This window comes from Parus major, chromosome 5, assembly GCF_001522545.3.
Source record: "Parus major isolate Abel chromosome 5, Parus_major1.1, whole genome shotgun sequence".
NCBI lineage: Eukaryota > Metazoa > Chordata > Aves > Passeriformes > Paridae > Parus > Parus major.
The window spans coordinates 27,802,251-27,821,497 of NC_031774.1; the positions used below are offsets into that span (position 1 = coordinate 27,802,251).

General features: G+C 42.2%; 2 protein-coding genes across 2 annotated transcripts in view; both read left to right on the plus strand.

The window, feature by feature from the left end:
• Positions 1-12,922, plus strand: part of LOC107205620 (deubiquitinase DESI2-like) — a 54,214-nt gene extending 41,292 nt beyond the window's left edge. Inside the window, exon 5 of the mRNA XM_015630214.3 lies at positions 9,822-12,922. Coding sequence (XP_015485700.1) covers positions 9,822-10,064 — 243 coding nt within the window. The 3' untranslated portion in view covers positions 10,065-12,922. The remainder of the gene's footprint in view (positions 1-9,821) is intronic.
• Positions 12,923-14,742: 1,820 nt separating this feature from the next.
• The window catches only part of LOC107205622 (cytochrome c oxidase assembly protein COX16 homolog, mitochondrial), a 48,986-nt gene continuing 44,481 nt past the window's right edge, over positions 14,743-19,247 (plus strand). Inside the window, exon 1 of the mRNA XM_015630217.3 lies at positions 14,743-14,835. Coding sequence (XP_015485703.1) covers positions 14,776-14,835 — 60 coding nt within the window. The 5' untranslated portion in view covers positions 14,743-14,775. The remainder of the gene's footprint in view (positions 14,836-19,247) is intronic.

A 19,247-nucleotide genomic window follows, 5' to 3' on the forward strand; every position in this document is an offset into this window, starting at 1 on the left:
CTCAGAAAAGGACAAACGGCCATGGGAAGGGAGAAAAACACCTCTGAATCAGCACCATAACTGGAAGATAAGTGAAATGACTCAAGGAAACCACTCCTTCTCCTTGCATGAATGTGATTATGCCAAGCAACTACCCCTATTTAAGGAATCCCTCCAGCACCTTGCTATAGGATATACAGCACATCATTATCAAAGAAGTGTGGCTTCTGAGCATCAGGGAAGGCAGCCCCTTTTAGCCCCCAAAAGCCTTACCAGTGATGGGAAAGCAATGAAGTCAGTGGGTCTTATGGGGCCTTTTGATTACATATGAAGTTGATGCTTATTATAATTAAGAAATGAATTGAGAGGCAATGGTTTGATTTGCCTGAGAAATTGTTGATGCTGGAGCTTTACCTGAGGATGACAGTTGCAAAAGATTTTATTCTTGTATCACATCTTTCCTTCATCTTCTTTAAATAGGAATGATACCTTTTTGATTTGAATGACTAATTTATCTCAGGTACTGGAAAAGATCAAAATCCTCTGTATACCCTGAGAAACACCTGAATGGTCTGGTATGAATTCCCTCAGAGTTTATGAAATCAGAATCTCACTGCATCACTGAGGGGTGATGAAGCACAGTCAAAATTCCCTATTTGCCTCCCAAATTATCTTGTCTTTCTCTTATACCCCGAGAAACCTATTAAGAAAGATCAGACCCAACTGTGAAGTTAGTGCCCATATTTGTTCATTCTTCAGAAGGCCTTTTCAGGTCATTTGGATGTCAAGAATTAGAAACTCTTTGGGAAAACAGATTGGAGTCTCATTATAGATCCTTTTTACCCCTTTACTGCTTTAAAGAGTAAATGTTTCCTTATTGTTCAGCATTTCTTGATCCAAATGATTGGATCTAAAGGACAGGGCTCAAAGATGCCATCTGGGCAAATGGTTAAAAATTTGAACTAATTGTAAGAGTTTAACTAGGATTTTTGGAGTAAAACAGGTATTCAAAAGCAGAGAAGGATATGATAGTTTTAATAAAACTATTGCTAGATGTTTTGTGGATTCAAACAGAACTTCTAGCTGATGAGACATACTCATCACAAGTAATAGAAAGAGAGAAGATTGCTGAGGTGCAGGAGAGCAAGTTGGACTAAGGATTTATTTACCTTTTTTTCCTGTATTTCAGGAAAAGTTCTCCTGAATATCAGCCACCAGATGTTCTAAAGCAGGAAATCCCTCAGCCTCTCCTGTGGGAACTGTCCTATCTTAATTATTTACATAAACAAGAGATAACACATTTCAGCAGGAGAAGAGAGAGATATAAATTGGAATTTTTGCCCTTGTTTTAGAAGCTCATTTTGAAGTTGTAGAATTTTCAGAAGTTTCTGGAAAGAGAAAATTATTTTTGAGAACTGGTGATCTTGTCCTTGGTCTGAAGTGGCCTTGGAAAATACATCTGGAGGTTAACAAAGTGAGCTGGGCCTATTCCTTGTTTACAAAGGAGGGAAAGAGAATCTTCTAAGCATTTGAGGTGGCCGAGATCAGCCTTGGAAAATTCTTTAGCATCCTAGATGAGGCTGGATCCTAAAAGGCAGGAATTATGAACCCTGTCCCAATGAAATAGTTTGCAGCTAGAGTCCTAGAGCTGCAGCACTACAATGCCTCTAGCATACCCATGATTGATGCTGACACCACAGGGATGATATTAAACCTGCATGCCAGATGGAAATGCTTGGTAGAGCCACACACCTGAATCTCCTTGAAAGGCAGAGGATGATCCTGGTGCAATCAAGTTTGCTTGCAGGTGGATCACTGGGTCTAGGATGGGTGCTAGGGCTTCTTTACCCCTTCATTTGTACTATTGGTAGAGATCTGTCCTGATGCTAATAGCAGAGGGAGACATTGTCATTGCATATCGATGTGATAGGAGGAAATACGTATCTCTTGTGACTGCAGTGCAGCAGAAGACATCTCTGGGTTTGGCTGTACAGCTATATCTGGTGTATACTTCCCTGACAGTGTGGCTGTCCCAGTTGTCCCTTGACAATCTGGATGGAGTTTTGATAGAACAGAGGGATTGGATTTTCCTTGTGGGGAGTGTGGAGCTGTGCTGAACTGATAAGGAGATGGTAGTCAGTACCTTTTATTTTCTCTCAGAATATTCACCCATCCTTCTTCAGCCACAGAAAAACTGACAGCATGTAACAAACCTACATCAGAATCCTGCTTTCTTCAGAGAAGCTTGACTTTCTGCAAATTCTCTAAAATAAGGCAGGTTTGCTGAATCAAGGATCAAATGAGGGTAGTTTTTTAATCATCAGTGAATAATTCAAGACTAAAGCTTTTCAGGTCCGTCCCCAGGCACATGTGACTTCATATCATCAAGTCATTAAAATCTAGGAAGCTCTCCTTAGCCTGAAAGCTATCACAGAGAAAGGATTAAAGACTAGAGAAAGGAGGTTCAGGTGGCATTTGAGTCACAGTCAAAAGCACCACAAGCTTTTATAAACCAATCTTTAGCAAATCCTAAGTAGACAAATAATGCTTACATCTTCTTTAGTCAACAATTGCTTTTCAGTTGCCTCTGTTGCAGAGCAGGTAGGTGTTTTGTTGAGTGAAAACCTGTGTGCAATTCTGTTAATGGCAGGGGAGACAATGCTCCCAACAGACATAAAAGACAGACGAAAATCAAAAACCAAACAAATAAACAGCCACAGGACATGAAAGAACATTAGGAAAGCTTTATTTCCTGGTGCCTGAGCCAGTCCTCAGAGAAGATGATGGAATGACTTGCTTCATTGCAGCAGCCTTCGAATGTTGTTAGCTCCATGGAGAACAGGCTGTGTTTGTTTTCTGGTTTTTAGCTGCCACATATGTTTAAAAGAAGCTTATTTGTAAAGATGCCCTGCACCCATAAATTTATTCTCATGGTTTCAGATGGATGTAATTTTTCATCTTGCTTCTCTCTGTATGCATGCACAATTTTACTGCATGCAATTAATAAATTGCTGTATAGCATCCCTGATGTGGTGTCTCTGCAGCAGTAAAATAACATTTCTAGGTGTAGGTTATGTATAAGCTGAAATTTATGAAGTCTTTGGGAATTCCTTAGAATGACAGCTTCTATAAAAATATTTTCCCCCCCACTGTTAACCTTTCTAGCCTTGCTATCCTGAACAGCCCAACAGAAATTATTACTTGTTTAACTTTTTATATGCACTTTTCAGCTCTCAGTCCATCTTCTTTTCCTATGTAGCTATTTGTGCCGGAGAATAATATGAGTTGGCAGGTAATTTGAAACAGAAAGCAACCCCCCTAAATGGCAAGATTTTAGCACATAATTTCAGTTTTTTGAAAAAGGTCTGATTTTGTCAAAATATATACCTCTGCAGCTATTTTAGGATTTTTCTATAATGTGATCCATATAGAAAAAAAAGTTTAAAAGTGAAGATATTTTAAGAGGACATTTAACAAAAGAAAAATATCTTGAGCTCTCTGGGGCTGGTGTAAAAGTGGTGGGTTTATCCTCCTGTTTTAATTTATCTGCCTTTTGCATCTGTCTTACCAAACTGAAACCCCTACTTCCTTATCTGTTATAAATGAGCATAATACCTTGCAGCTAAGTTAGTTCCCACACTCTGGGGAGTTCATTCCTATTCACACCCTCATGGAGCTTTTGAGTCTGTGTGTGTGCATATGCCTGAGAACAGTGCTTCCTTTCAACAAATGAAGATGGCAACAAACAGCCCTCTCCTGTTCACCACTGCCTGATGATCAGTGAAAAGTGTGAGGAGTGTAATGAACTGTTTGAATACATTGAAAGGCTTTTGAGACTGGAACCTTTTGTTTAGGAGTCCTGCCAACACTGTCATACAGAAGATCTTCTTCCATTTTTCTGAGTTCCTGAGATTCTCCCTTCTCATTGTTTCTCCATCTGCAGCAACCTGCTTCTCACTAATGTTAGGAAACAAAGCTTGAGACTGAAACACAAGATTTTTCTGGTTAGCTATGCAGGAAAAATAGACTCTTAATGCCTGTCCCTTTATGCAGATGGGTTGGCCTGGTCACACTCAGCATGTCCACAACACTTGAAAGTACAACCTTGTTAAGCAACAGCTGTTCTCAGCCACTGGTCTTGAAACAGCATCTGCTAGGAGAAAGCAATTCCTCTTCATGCCATCATGATAATAGGGATGAATTGCAGTTGTTCATTCATTTTGGTGGGAGATTCTTTATTTTAAATGCCATTAACAAGCCCAGACTCAATTATACTCAGTTTTCCCCAAATGGTCATCTGTTATGAGGCCACTTGCTACCTACTGTATCACCCTGCAGCTGTTGGCTGTACTTACAAGTGCTCATTACAAAGACCTTCATGCTCAAGAGGGCACTGCCATGCTCCAATGTTGGTACATGACTAATCAGTGATGCCACTCAGAATTCAGCTCTGAATGTGGTTCAACAAGATGTCACAATTGCAGCCACCTGGTGGCCTGGCCAGTGAAGCTGAAGCAGTGCTATGAGTGCTGAGGTGCTGTGAGCCAGCTGTCTCATTTCACCCAGAGCTACCTGCCCCATCATTGTGCATGCAGGCTGCTGCAGAAAGGCAACTCTGCCCTTCTACCACACATCCACAGGGGTGACTGACATACTTCCAACTAGCTTCACAAGGGGAGCAAGACCGTCCTTTCAATGCTTTCCTTTTTTCCTCACTCCTGTCTAGTCTCAGATGGTGCAGATGCTACCTCTACTTGACAATACCTATGGTCCTGGAGAAGACCTGTAGGAGTTGCAGTGCCCTGCCCATTGCAGAACAAAAAAAGGATTGAATAGAAGAATGGGGCCATTTCAGGCAGTTGCTTAAAATCATTTAAAATTCCTTTGACTTGGCTGCTACCTTCCTGCTTTTGACTCAGGTTGTTACTTCCCAGAACACAGCTTCATTACTGAGCTCATTTATCCTCATCAACAGTTTCTCAGCTATACCCTTTCCTCTGTAAGTCACGGGCCATTCCTGGCTCTGCTGAACGTGTGCTGCAGGCAGCTTCACAGCCCAGTGGCACTTCATCCATTCTGTTGATTACCACAGGCTACTTGAATTCCCCAGAGTAGTAATTTTTACACAGTAAGTATACTATAAATCTGTTTCAAGCAATTGATCCTAGCATGCCAACTCCACCAAGGTGAGACTGTACCTTCAGGTGTGTTGTGAAGGTGGTTATGTCTGTTTTCTCTCAGAAATGTTCTTTTTAGTGTACAGACTATGTGCAGCAGCTGACAGGGGTGCAGAACTATAGATATGTTCCTTGTTGATGCACTCATACTCCCTTAGCTCTGCCAGCACTGGGTAGTTATGCTGCCAGGTTAGTTTTTGTGACGTGGCAAAAAAGTTGTCCCTGTGCATTGGGTTATTGGTTTATTCTGGATTTGTCAAAGAACTACATAGACTGAATTGCCATTTTCTCTTTCTACATATGAGTTTTAGTGTTCTAGCATGGCCTGCAGGCCTTGCCTGGGCAGATGTGCTGGTTTGTATCTAATGACCTTATTCTGAAATTCTGATGAGGATAATCTATGTTGTATTGTATAAGCTTTGTTGGAGCCACTTTATGAAAATACTGCAGTGATTCCCCTGGAGTTCTAAAGTCTTTGCTCTTAAGTTGCTCTGAGGTGTGTGTAAGACTCCTCAGGTGCCAATAAAACCCCTCAGCATTCTCTAAAAGACACCAAGGGGAATTCTGTATGGTAGCTCACATGGATACATGTCCCATGTGGATGCCACCTCATCTCTAGCAAGGCTGCTAAGTGGAAGAGGCAGCGGGTGGTTCAGCAGACATTTAGCTCTGAACTCTCCAAGCCTCTGTTTGAAAACAAGAATTGAAGTAATTAGCTTGAATTGTTTGAGGGATGTTATGTTGCCTCTGTTCATCTTTATTTTCATGGATTGGAGCACTACATGGTGCCACTGAGAGGGCTCCCTTACAGAAAATATCCTCACTTGAGGATATTGATTCCTTGAGTTATACTTCTATGCATGGCTTGAATTGCACCAGTTGCATCATCCAGCACAGCACAGAACCTATTACATTTGATAACTTTCTCTTAGGATCTAAAACTGATCAGCTCTTCTATATATTTTGAAAGGGGCTCAGGCTGTTAGACTATCTCAGATAATGTCTAGCATACGCCCGTAGAATCAAAGCCCTCTCAACATGCAGCACATTGATAACATTGTCTTCTAGAATGCAGGAGACTCAGCATCTTCCATTGTTGGATGGCATTTCAACCCATGTTGCCCAGCTGCTAGGCTGCTCCCCTGCCCACCTCAAAGCCTTACAGGGAGGTGTTAAAGCCTTGCCCAGCTGGGACAGGTAGCTCCTAGGACACTTAGGGAGGGGAGAGGGTGCAGGGCAGTTTGTACATTTTAACTGGTGACTGTTTAGTGTAAAATGATACAGCTTAAGATATTTGGAGGATATTTTCATATCCCAAATTAGTTGTTTCTTGATGAGTTGAAATCCTGGTGTGGATTTGATAGTAGCCTGGAAAAAGCACCCAAACTGTCAGGTCCCATTTCTCCTGCCCATCTGGCTGTTTCCATTTGCCTCTGCAGGTGCCAGCTGTGTCACTCTCAGCTCTTACACAGAATCCCCAGAAGAAGCTGCAGCTATGGGAGACTTGACTTTCTGTCAGCGGGCGCTGCTCCCTGGAAGCTGCAAGAATGTGCAGCCTTCGCCCAAGTGCCTGAAACGAGAACTGGTCTCAGGCAGTCAGAAGTTGTGCTTGCTGCAATTTCTGACCTGTAACAGTTCATTATTTATTTACATCTCCTCTCAGAGTTAGTACATGGCTTGGCACAGAGAAGTTCATCCCCTTCAACAGAGAAAACCCCACTTCTTTGACAAAGAAGAAAAAAACCCATGTGAAATCTTGAACTCTAAAAACATGTGAAAAAGGATTCTGCTGATGGAAAACAATGGGTGGTAACAGCATTCAGTGAATTTATCATTCCAGTGAGTGGTTTTTAGTGGAAAATTTCTCAGAAGAGCTGCAGTAGGTAGATTTTTCTGTGTCTTCATATGCAGTTGGAAAACACCCACTTCATCTTGCTTGTGCTGTTTTATTTAAACTCAATTGGCTTAATCCCATGGCAGCCAGGTTCATTTGATGTTTCTCCATTAGCTAAGCACTGCTGGATGCGCCAGCACAATATGTTTTATGGCAAGGAGTGAAAAACAGAGAAGCAGACTGTAGTGTTGGTAGCATTCCCTGCCATTGTCCTTTTGCTCCTGTTGAACATTGTGTTCTGCTGTGGAATAGTAATGAGGCTACACTGACAAGAGGTGACATGAGAAGCAAGACTGAGGTAAGGGAAACCACTTCGATTTCATCATTATCCTTGATCTTCACAAACTGCCCTTTGTTGCTTGGTGGCCCGATGCCCACACATCTTCATTCTTTTTCTGGCTCTTCCTTGCCTTATTGATTCATTCTGGGTGAAGAAGCTCCTATAAAAAAAAGCAAACATCTCAGCATTGCTTCCACATTGAGAAGTGCTATTTCAGTTGCCAGGGGATCTGCTTAGAAAATACATCCAACTCTTAAAAAGAGTATTTCCATTTCAGGGTATCTTACCTTATACTGTTCTGTTGTTTCAGCTAATTTTCCAAAGAATCATACCCTGGTTTAGTTGCTCTATCTATTAGTATCTGGGAGGAAGTATTTATTAAAACTTTGAACTGCTTGAGAACTAAACTTACATCCATACATACATTACAAGGAGCCTAAACTGAGTAAATTTCTATGGCAATATGTGTTTCCTAAGTTCCTAAAGAGGAAGAAAGAGGAATGCTACAAAATCTGTGGGAAATTGTAGTGCAATTTGTGGCTTTGGCTCAGGTGAAAGTAGTACAGTGTAGGTCAAAATGTTTGAGTAGAACACATAAAATAAATCTTAAACTTCAACAATATTCTTGTGAAAATTGTCTGATACATCTGTTGAGAAAATCAAATGTATCAGCAAATTTTCTATTAATGAGTCTCAAGCATATGTGAAGAGATTATCCACATACAGGCTCAGGCAATGGAAATCAGGATGGAGATAAAAAATTGGTAATAAAGTTCTTGTCCCCAGATTAAAAATTTCAAAAATACAGATTCATATAGCTGTGTCTAAGGTTAAGTGGAATACAGCATTGGTAAGGACTGAAATAGAAGTCCTTGGAGTGTATTAGGTAAAGAACAGTCTATGTCTGCAAGTAATTTTAGCAGCTAAATGGCTCTTCTCATTCTCTGATGCCTAATGATAATGTCTCCAGTTTCACACATTGATTTTTAAACAATGTGTGTCAAAATAAAGTGAGTTCTGTAGCCAAATTAGCACAGTCACAGGTTTGCTGCCTTCTCCACACCTCATTGGAAACGCCACACTGTTGGAGCAAGCTAATTCCCTTATGCCCAAGGTGACTGTTGGAGTGGGGCTTGGAGCATTCTGCCCAGGCCATATGCAGGAAGGACCAGCTGCTCGTCAGCTGAAACATCTGTAACACAGCACAGCCCATCCTCTAGACAATGTTCCGTTCTCCCTGAAAACTTCTGGAAACCTCTAAGCCTTGCCAATAAGAGACTTCTCACCAAATCATCTTCTTAGTGGCCTCCAGATGAACACCCCTTGAGTTTTTGCAGTAAGTGTGGTTTTAGTCAGAAAGAGGGTGGGAGGAAGAGCAGAGGAATTTAGTATTGGCAAAAGTACAGTATGGACAACCCCAGAACCACTAATTCATGTAAACTGCGGGACAAGGTCTGTGGGGTGGAGTTTCCACTTTCTGTCTCTTGCCCCATGGTAAACAACACAGGGAGGGAAGGAGAATTCAGGTGTCATGACTCCTGAACCAGTATGGACTATGTATAGGGCCTTATACACAGGCAGTAAGTTTACTAAAGGCGGGCTCTTGAGGCATGCCTGCTGGTCAGTTCCCTGTGCCTGGTAAGGGATATAATAAAATGTAAAGGGAAACATTCTTTATGTGGTCTAAGCCAGATACAGCTTTTAAAATCTGGCACCTGTACGTCTGTGTGGTTAAATGCTACAGGAGAAACGGTCTGCAGTATGGAGTAAGTTGTTTCATCGTGCTGAATTTGATATGACCTTGGAAAACAGTATTTCTGCTGGCAGAGTGTAATCCAAATCAGTGCCAGGAGCATCTATGATGGAACAGAGATACTTACAACCTAGGCTGGGGATTTTTTTTTTTGTTGCTTTTTTTCCGCATATTAGGAAATACCATATGAGGAGAAATTAGAGGGTGGTATGGTAGGATAGGAAAAGAACCCCCAGATACTATAAGCTGACTGAACCACTGTGTCAGCCCAAGGAAGAACAGGAAGCAACAAGAGCAGCTTCTCAGGCACCTCCATCTACCTAGACATACTTTGCTTCAGGACTCCTCAAGGTCTGACCAGCAACAGCTTAAATATTTTTCCAGACTTTTTGAACTACTTGCTAAAGGAATATCATTGTCTTGGTTGTGAAGCCCCAGCAGGCCTGTTCTTTTACCCATGGACTGCCTGGAGAACAGAGTCACCAAAGCCACTGAGGGCCATGAACTGTTTTTCCTGGTCTCTGTAATGATGCTGACAAGACCTACGGCTGGCAGGGGTCCCTGCGCATGTTGGGCAGTTGTGTGGACAGTTACAGCTGTTCCTGACTGCAGGAAATGCTCCTTTCTGTTCTGAGCAACAGGGAATTCACCCTGTTAAGGTGGTGGTGTGGATGGGGATGACATTGCCTCTACACTTGTTTTGGTACTAACCATGCTCCTTTTTGGTTTACTCCACAGATATTATGTGGGAAGGAGATCCCCCGCTGGGTGAACCGCCTGGCCTACTTCAGCTCATGCATCCCCTTCCTCCAGAGCTGTCTCCCCAAGGAATGGCTGACCCCAGCAGCCCTGCAGAGCCACATCAGCCTTGGCCTCCACAAGGAGGAACAAGGGGACACAACAGATGAGGAGTCCCCCTCCACCTCTGCAGCCCCCTCAGCCTCAGGCACATCACGAACCTGTAGACATACACGGGTCTAAACTGCTCAGTTTGCTCCCAAATAACATCCCTGCTCTCCTGTTCTATTTATTTATCACACCCTTTCGCATACATTAGTTTCTTTCTTCAGCAGACAACAGAGGGGAGGGAAGACCCTTTCTGCTTCAGTCCCTTTATCAAGGACTGCCACTACAGCTGCTTGGCAAAATGACTGTGAACCACAACACGGAACTGAGGATTGTGGTAACTAAACTGTATTCTCCTCCAGGGGCCTCCATGATCCTTGATCTACAGAGAACTGCTGACTCTCTCAGCATGAGAGCATGCATATGGGCAGAGTGCACATACTGTGATGTTCCTTCTCTGGAACTGTTTTATCTTTTTATCGCTCCCTCTACCCATTTAAGCCCAGCAGTCTCTTGTCTATTTTGGCTCGGTTTCCCCTTCCCCAATGACAAATCGCCTGCCCACAACCAGTGAAGGAACCAGAGCCAGAACTCAACCTTCTCATCTCTTAGACCAGCAACAAAGTCCACTCAGATCCATCCCTTTTGTAAGTGTCAGGTTTCTAACTCATGTGAAGGACAAATGAAAGGTGCTCCTGTTCTACAACCACCTGTTTTCAGTACTCAAATTTAAGAGCTTGAATGACTGTCCTGCTCTTGAAAATAATAACAAAGATCCTAGAAAATGAATGTGTTACTGTGGCTTTTCTTTGGGGTCAAAAAGAGCACGGGGCTGTGGTGATTAGAGGCAGCTACTAAGTAGATGTAGACATGACTTGACCATATTGGTGCTTTTTGGCACAGACCCCTCTCAGTTTTCCTAATCCTAGGCAATGTTCCTGGTTTCCTTTTTCCTCTCAGATTCCCTGGGGAATCTCTCTCCTAGCTGACATTTGCTGGCTGTATTTAGGGAAATGGCCTTCCTGAGCACAAGGAAGAGAAGAGTGAATCTATTTGGAAGGTCAGTATTTCCTTCAGATTTTCCTCCTGCACTAACAGACATAAAACATGGCTTCAGAGCCATCCTTCCCTGGCCTATTCTTGAGCCAACCCAAGAAGGTAAAAAACAAATGGTGAACCCAAAGAATGTCAACCTGTTCCTTTCTCCTCCCTTTTTGGAGGTGGAGGGGGAAACTTAGGGCCACATCTGGAAAGCACAGATGACCATTTCAATGCATGGGCCACCATGGTGCCTTCCGCTGTGTGCACTATTTCAGTGGAATGAAAAATGGGCACAGCTGGCTCACTGGCCTCTCCAAGCTGGCTCCTGACAAGAATCTGGTCCTTGGATGTACTTATGCTAATTCTGACAGCTGATGAGAAAGCACAGAATCAGGAAAGGACAAGTACTCTAACTCTTCCACTCAATTACCTCACTAGGAAGTCTAGTCAAAAAGTATGGGAAGGAATCAAAGGGGAAATCCAGGCCCCCTCTCTCCCTTGCAACTTCTCTTGGCTACACAAAGGAGGATGAAAAAGGAACAGGCAGTGTGTTGAAGGGAGTTGCCATTCTAGAAATGGTGTTCTCTTTAGAAATGGTGTTTTCAACAGCTACTACCAAGTCAGGGCTTCCACCCTGCACCCAGAGAGAACTACAAGCCCTTAAGATGGTGGTTGTTTCCTTTTTTGGTTGCCAACACATGCTAAGTCCAACCAGCTGTTTCTTTAGCTCAGGTATACAGGAGTGTGTGCTTTTAGGGCTGAAGGTCTTGGCTATGATGTACATCATGTCTGCACAGACAGTGTTTAATGGTTTGTTACATGTGCATGCCCTTATTGAAGCAGGAGGCTCTGGAGAGATCTACTGGATAGAAATGTAACTCACAGGATGGCTTCGTTCCACTGCCTCCTGAAGTGATGCGTGTTTAGGCAACAAAACCTCTACAACATGCCTCTCATTTTCGTCCTCTGTACAAACTGCTGCAAGTTCTACACTGAACTGAAGTCGTGGTCCTTATTAACCTTGTCTACCCACAGCCAGTGCTGCATTGTGAGCAATTCTGCAGCTCCTGGTAACCAGTCCAATACCAATCTTCATTAGTATGGCTTGTCCAGGGGTGTTTAATAAGATTTCTGTCATGACCTCCATGCCACTATCCAGAAACCATATTGCACAATGTACTGTTCCACTCTGCATTCCCCTGCAGTTGTGGTCATTGCAGCCTAAACCATTGCAGCATTGCAAGCTTCATTTGTCTGAAGTTCCCAGGGTTTCTGCCAACAGCCAGCAGCACATTATATGCAACAGATTTTAAAGGTCCTTCTCAGGGGGAAAGTGAGAAGAGGCTTTCCCAGAGCATTTGTCTAGGCCAGGGAAACTGCACTCAGAAACACCTCGTTCCCTTTGTTGTGACAAAAGCCAGCTGGCCATCACCCTTGTGTTTCCACTCTGCACCTGACCTTCAGATGAAGCATCATGTATGCATCTAGGAGATGGGCTCCAGAGGCACATTTCACACAGAATACCCTCTCACAGTACTTCACAAGGTAAAAAGTGCTTAACTGGTTGTATGGTAACCTGGACAAGAAAGCCACATTTAGCCTACTTGGGAACATAAATATGTGTTTGAAGTATTGGGAACAACATTTGGGGCAAGCTGTGAATGTCATAAAACCCCCAGATGTTTTTTAACACATTTTTATGTTTGTCTATCTGTTGATGCCAGTAGGGGTCACATCAAGGAGGCATCAAACTTCTGTAAATCAAACCCAGAATATATTCCAGTCTTCAAAATGGTTTCTCCCTACCCCTCTCTGTTCAAGGTGACTGATCAACCAATAATGAAACGAACAAAGTGACACTGTGGAAATAAAATATTTATTGATAATGGCTTTAACTCTGTAATTTAACAGCATTTTAGATTATTAAACGCTAAGACATTTTAAAATCCTAATTTACTGTTCATCTCTCGCACAGCATATTTGTCTTAGGCATTTTTATTATCCTTCCAATTATTACAAAATTGTTGTTGTTATTACATGATTATATCATATTTGTATTTAGTTACACATTTACTTTCTCTTGCTGCTTTCTCTGCATAACACCACGTGGAAAATTTTAAATACCATCAGCAGTTATCAATGAAAACAGAAGAACACTGTATGAATCTTAACAAGAGCACCCCATAGCAGTGGAAGAAACTCTTCACCCTTCTTCTTACAGCCAGGATTTTTGGTGTCCTTTTAAAAGCTGGGATGAGAGGGCACTGATTCTGCACATGGGCATCAGCAGCTGTGGGTTGTGTCTCTAGCAGTGACCTATAGTATTCAGGTGGGAGAGTAAGACTTACTAGGTAAGTAAGTAACCTCACTGCACGTGAGGTTAGCCTAACACTGGAATATTAGAGGTACAAAATAAACTTTCTAGGGAAGGCATAAGAGGAGTGAAGTAAGTAATAACCTCTTTTCTCAGCATGTCTTTATCTATGATCACAACTTCCTTAATTTCATGACATTATTCTTTCTGATTTCTTTTTGGTCAGTTGCCTTCCTCTTCACAAGTCTGATTTGAAGCCTATTTTTCTCAAACTCTTCAGAAGGGACAGTTGTGGTTTCAGAGGCCCTGGGTGTGTTGGTTTCCCAGCACTGAGCCTGTGCTCTGTGATGAGCTCATCCCAGGCTCAGCACAGCACAGGGATGGACACACACAGACCTGTTCTCTTGCTCTCACTGCTCCCAGCTGACAGCTTGCATCTCTGGAATTTATGCTCATGTTGCCTTTGTGTTAATGAGGTACTCAAGAAATAGTAATTTCCTGCTATGTTATTTTTTTATTCTTCAGTTCTGTTTTTTTCTCACTAGACTGGTAGGGCTCTCAGAACAAGTTAGTGGATATGGGATTGCAATAATATTAGCTTATCTTACTATATGTGTTTGGTTTTATTCTCATTTTAGTTTATATATATATATGTGCTATCTTATTAACATGGTCAGAAAACTTTATTAAGTACCTCCACCACTTCCTTAATTAATGGAAAAGACCAAAGGAAGGAATCATAAATGTTCAATTTTCAAACGTTTTTAAATTACTCTTTGAGGCAGCAGGCACCTTGTTCCAATTTGTCCCTGCCCTGCATGCCATCAGCAATGACGTGCAATGTGAAAAGGCTGTGTAGCAATTCAGAAGTATGTAAAAGAAGACCTGACGTTCTGTCCGCACTCTGCGATTTCCAGAGACTGCCAGGTCAGGGCGGAACCTCTGGCTACCGTAACATATGAAAATATTGCAGCCTGTGCCTGGAGAAGGGGTGTTCGTGTCGGTGACAGCTCAGCACTCCAACACCGTGAGAGAGGCTGCAGCTGAGACCTGCTGGGCTGGCGGCACAGCACATTTAACTCCTAGCAGGTATGAAGGTCTATTGCCTCTAAATATCACAGTAAGGCTAGCACCATTTTCACTAGCACCGTTGTAACAAACTTTGTTTTGAAAAGGCGTTTTTTGGTTCATTTTGATTGGGACAAGGGATAACAATGCAGAAAAACAGATGATCGCGGTCGGCAATCTTCTCTCCTTAGGGAAGCAGGCTACAGAAGGAAGAGATGCAGCTCGTGACGAGGCCTGCTCAACTGCGTTCATCAAGGAGCTGCGAAGGAAAGCGTGAGGGGGTGTGTGGAGGGAAGGGGCTGAGGCGCGGCCCAGGCCCAGCGGAACCAGCGTGAAGAGGCGCGGGGCCGCGTCCCGCCGGAAGCGCCGGGGCCGGGCCGGAGGCGGGAGGGCGGCGCCGGGCCCGTGGGGCGGGAGCGGGGGATGGAGAAGCTGCGGAAGCTGTGGAGGAGCCGCACGATGACCTTCGGGGTGCCCCTGCTGGTGAGCGGTGTGGGGGCGGCACAGCGCGGGGAGGCCGCCGGCGCTGGCGGGGCGGCGGCGGGCGGAGCTCGGCGGGCGGGGACGGGGCGGAGGCGTGTCCGCGGCTGGGCGCTCCGCCGGGCCCTGCGCGGCGGCCGCTCTGAGGGGCCGCGCTGCACGGAGGCCTCCCGAGCTCGGGGACACGGTTATAACACATATCCTGAAGATATTCCTTACTGGGAACTGAGGAAAACGCATTTTGCTGGTGGCTTGGTTTTGTTGCTTTGGTTTTTTTCTTGTGAAACACCACTTGCGTTTCTCGTCTTACTCTCTTTAGCTTTTGATTGGACTTTAAACTGCAGTGGCACTGTTGGTCTGATAATTTGTACATCTAAATAAGTGGAAAGATTTTGAGTTGATGGGTTATGGGTACTAGCTGTGCTAAAAATGGTGAGGCATAACTTTTTTAGAGTAGTTGAGCTTAGGAAAGATCAATAATGTCAGAGGACTGAAACAAAATTATAAGACTCTCTTACGACATTACCTCTGTAGATAGTGCACGTTAGGTTGCACTTCTCTGTCCTAAGTGTATTCATTAGGGGGAAAATGAAAAAAATCTCGGATGCACTTACGGATAAAAACTCAGGAAGGAAGACAAAAGCAGCACAAAGGCCAGTGTGGTTTCTGTTTCTGCAACTCATGTCTCCTTTTCCATCTGTGCAGTTGTTTTGCAAGGTGGTTTTCAAGGTGGATAAAGAATAAGCAAAGGATAATTCCAACACTTTTAGAAAGCTACTAGAGAAATCAGTGTCATCTTCCTCAAATATTCGGCAGCATGCCTTGTTAAAAATGGAGTGGACCAAAGAAGGACATTGAGACTTGTTAGAGTTAAAAAAAAGTTTAAGGCCGTTAAAGGGACATTACAGATGTTCTAGAGTAAGGCCTTTCATGGAAGTTACTAATGAAGTATCTTTTCTTGAAATACTGATGAAGGCATTTGTAAGAAATGAAAACAGTTAAGCCAAACAAACCAACAAAACAGTGTGATAATACCACAGCTACATGAAATCATTTACATCAGCAGCTCTGCTCCCTGCTGTTGCACACAAACTTTGCCTACAACACCTTTCCTGAAGTGATCAAGCACAGTGTTACAGCTTGCTAGGTATCCTGCTTGCATGAATGCACCTGAGAGGCTGTCCAGAACTGTGCTGCTTTCATGCTTACACCAAATTTGTTTTGTTTTCGGATTTTTCATGTATGAGTGCTCTGACAATATTCTTCAGTTTAATAGCACCTTGCTTAGATGTTAAAGGTTGGATATAGTTTTAGCTTACAGTGCTTTTGTTTATGTAATTATTTGAGGCTTGCTACTTTTCTTCCAGAATTAGGGAATGTCAGGCAGTTTAGTATTCTTCAGTTCAATTTTAACTCTGTAGAAGGCCTGGGGAAAATACTGTGTGATTAAATTATAGATAGTTAGAGGTGGTGACCTAATGGAGGAAAAAAAATCACCACTGCTTTTTAATAAGTATATCATATTAACTGGTGTAGTAGCTGAGGAGATTCAACTGATACCTAAGATTCTGATTTTGATAAAACTTTATACATTATTCCCTGTGAGAATTGCATTTTAGAGAAGTAGGGCAAAGATATGTTTCTTAGCTTTTTAGTTCTCAAAAGGATTAAAAAGGTACTATAAAATGTAGTTACCACATGCTTGACAAATTAAAAGGTATCTTTGGAGGTAAGGTAGGTCCTGTAGAAATAATGTCGTTTGTAATATTGTGAAAAGACAGAAATGTCATTACAAGATGGAGGAACTTGTCAAAAATAGAGTAAAACATGAAACAGGATTCTTCCTCTGTACTCAGTTCTCAGCTGGAGTAACTTTTTAACTCTATGGTGCTGTCCTGGAGATGGTGATGATAAACTGTAAAGTCTAGAGGAAAGCAACATAAAAGGTAAAGCTAACATTCCACTTTTAAGGAAGACTTGAAGGAATTGACTTAGTTTATTTTAGAAAAGTCTGCAAAATTCGGTATGTTGTACATTGAGAGTGGGGATTGCCTTTCATCACTTGGGAAAGTACCCCCAAAATAAATGAGCATATGTTAGGAAAATACTGCTCTTTTTTTAGGAAATAGCACTGTGGTACGTAACTAGGGTTTTTAAGATGAGCTTGAACAGCCATCTGGCAGCAGTGGCATAGATTGTCTCAGTTCAGCTTCAGTGCTTCAGAGCCAGGGCTTCAGCATCCCAGGCCAGGCCTGTGGTTGTCCTTTTGGCCATCCCCAGTTGTTTTGGCAAGATTTTCCATAGGTCCTAGCAGGAATCTTTAAGACTGGTTTCTTTGACTTTGTACTGCCTAATTTCATTCTGTTCCTGTTGCGACAGAGCTTTTTCCTCCAGACACAACATTATATAGAGAAATATTCCATTATATTTCTTTCCAGGGTTTCATGTCTCCCTGCCTTAAAATTATTCTCCCTTGTGAATACTTCAGAATGTTTCTGACTTCCTGCCCAAAGGCTTCCCAGGGAGTAAGAAAAAGGAAAATTCATGCAATAGTCAGTTACCCAGCTGTCTATGGAGCTCTGAAGGCATCTCTAAAGCTGAACAGAATTGTGCTAAAAGAACAATTACACCAAAAAAGACAGTGAATCTAGGCAAAGAATCAGAAGGAACATGCTTTTGCAATCCTTTAAATTCTGCTGAATTTGTTAATAATACTGAAACCAACGATTTCTGTTAGAGTATTACATTTTGTACATAATTTTTTTCTCTCTAGGCTGGTGCAGGACTATTCTTTAGTACAACTGAACTTTTCATCAGTTCCATACTTGCTTTTTCAGCAGCAAAAAATCAAATTTTTTTTGTATCTTTTCATAGCTTTCATATCTTGCCTTTTTATACTGCATATTTGAATGAAAAACCCCTGTGCCAAAATAGCTAAAACTTCAAGGTTAAAGTGACCCTAATTCACAGAAAGATGGGTGTCTCATTGCACCCCTCTAAAATATATCTTTAAAATATTTCTTACTTTTTTTAGTGTAGATTATCCTCATAGTTTTTTTATTTGTTCATTTGGTCTTGGGGCTGTTAGAATGTTTCAGTGGAGAAGGAGTTTTCTTGATTGATCTTCAAACCTATACTGACAACAACTTTCAAAGTGAGATGTGTAAATCACAGTTTTCAGTCATACTTTCTCAGTAGCTGGAGGTGTTTCTTTGTAGTGTTTCACCAATGAAACTGTAGGGGGTAGGACTTAAACCTGCAGGAGACTTTTTTTGGAATTTTTCTGTAACTTTGTAAACTTTGCAGATACAGTATCTCTGTGCAGCATAAAACAGTAAGCATGCAGGAGAGAGTGATGTAACCTGGTATGGAATATCTCAACAGTTTGAATGTGATCAAGCGAGTAGTCCCAAAGCATTTCTGAAGGTGGTAACATCTGTGTAGGTGTTGGGATGAACTCCAGCAACCTTACAGGTAGATCTAAAATTTGCTTTTGCAGTAGAGGGCTGTGCCACCTCTGTGGTAACTTAAACATCTTTGTCACCTCTGTTGGCATCTCTGTTTGCCGTTTTGAGTACAGGGATCTCTTTCCTTATTGCATGAAGCTTAACTTACAAGTCTCCAGCATTTGTGGCTCTATTATAAAAGGAGAGCTTCAGTTTCTACTGCTTTATATTCCACAACCAACTCTACCTGACCAAAAGGGATATGTCTGTCAATGTCGTATTGCTGCAGTGATGCTTCTGTAAGATCCTGAGAGAGCAAGGCTCCTTGATCTTGCAGCTGGTGCATCCAGCATCAGACCTTCCTTATGGGACACCGAACATATAAGGTCACCTCTCTGGTACACTTGGAATATTTGAAGTCTGCTGGAAGTTCTTTTACACCAACAGTTTTAAATGATGGCTCTATATCATTAAGGAAGCAAGTTTGGATTTCAAAATTGCAAAGTAGTAACAAATGTAAGACACATGTTAAAAGCCCCCATGTTGTTTCATATGCTGTTAGCAATTCCCAAGGTTTGCTTTTGTGGTTGTGTCTCCGTCTGATTCTAGGCAAGGATTTTTCAAACTCTGTAAGCTGCAAAATGAATGCATAGGTGGAGTTCCAGTTCTGTCAGTATGTTACAAGGAAAAAAATATGTTCTGATTATCTGAAATGACATCTTAGCAGAGAGAAAATATAGTCTGTGGTTCATTTGATGATTTTTATTGTACACCTAAAATAAGTATATCACACTGTGTGTATAATAATGCAGATTTTTCAGATTTACAGTATGTTGCAACATTCTCCGTACCTATTGCTGTAGATTTTGACTTCCTTTCATTTTTTTTGGGTTATGTGGGTTTTTTCCCTCATCCTGTAATGACTGTTTTTACAAGTACTTTGATTCTCCTTCTGGATCTTGTCTTTGG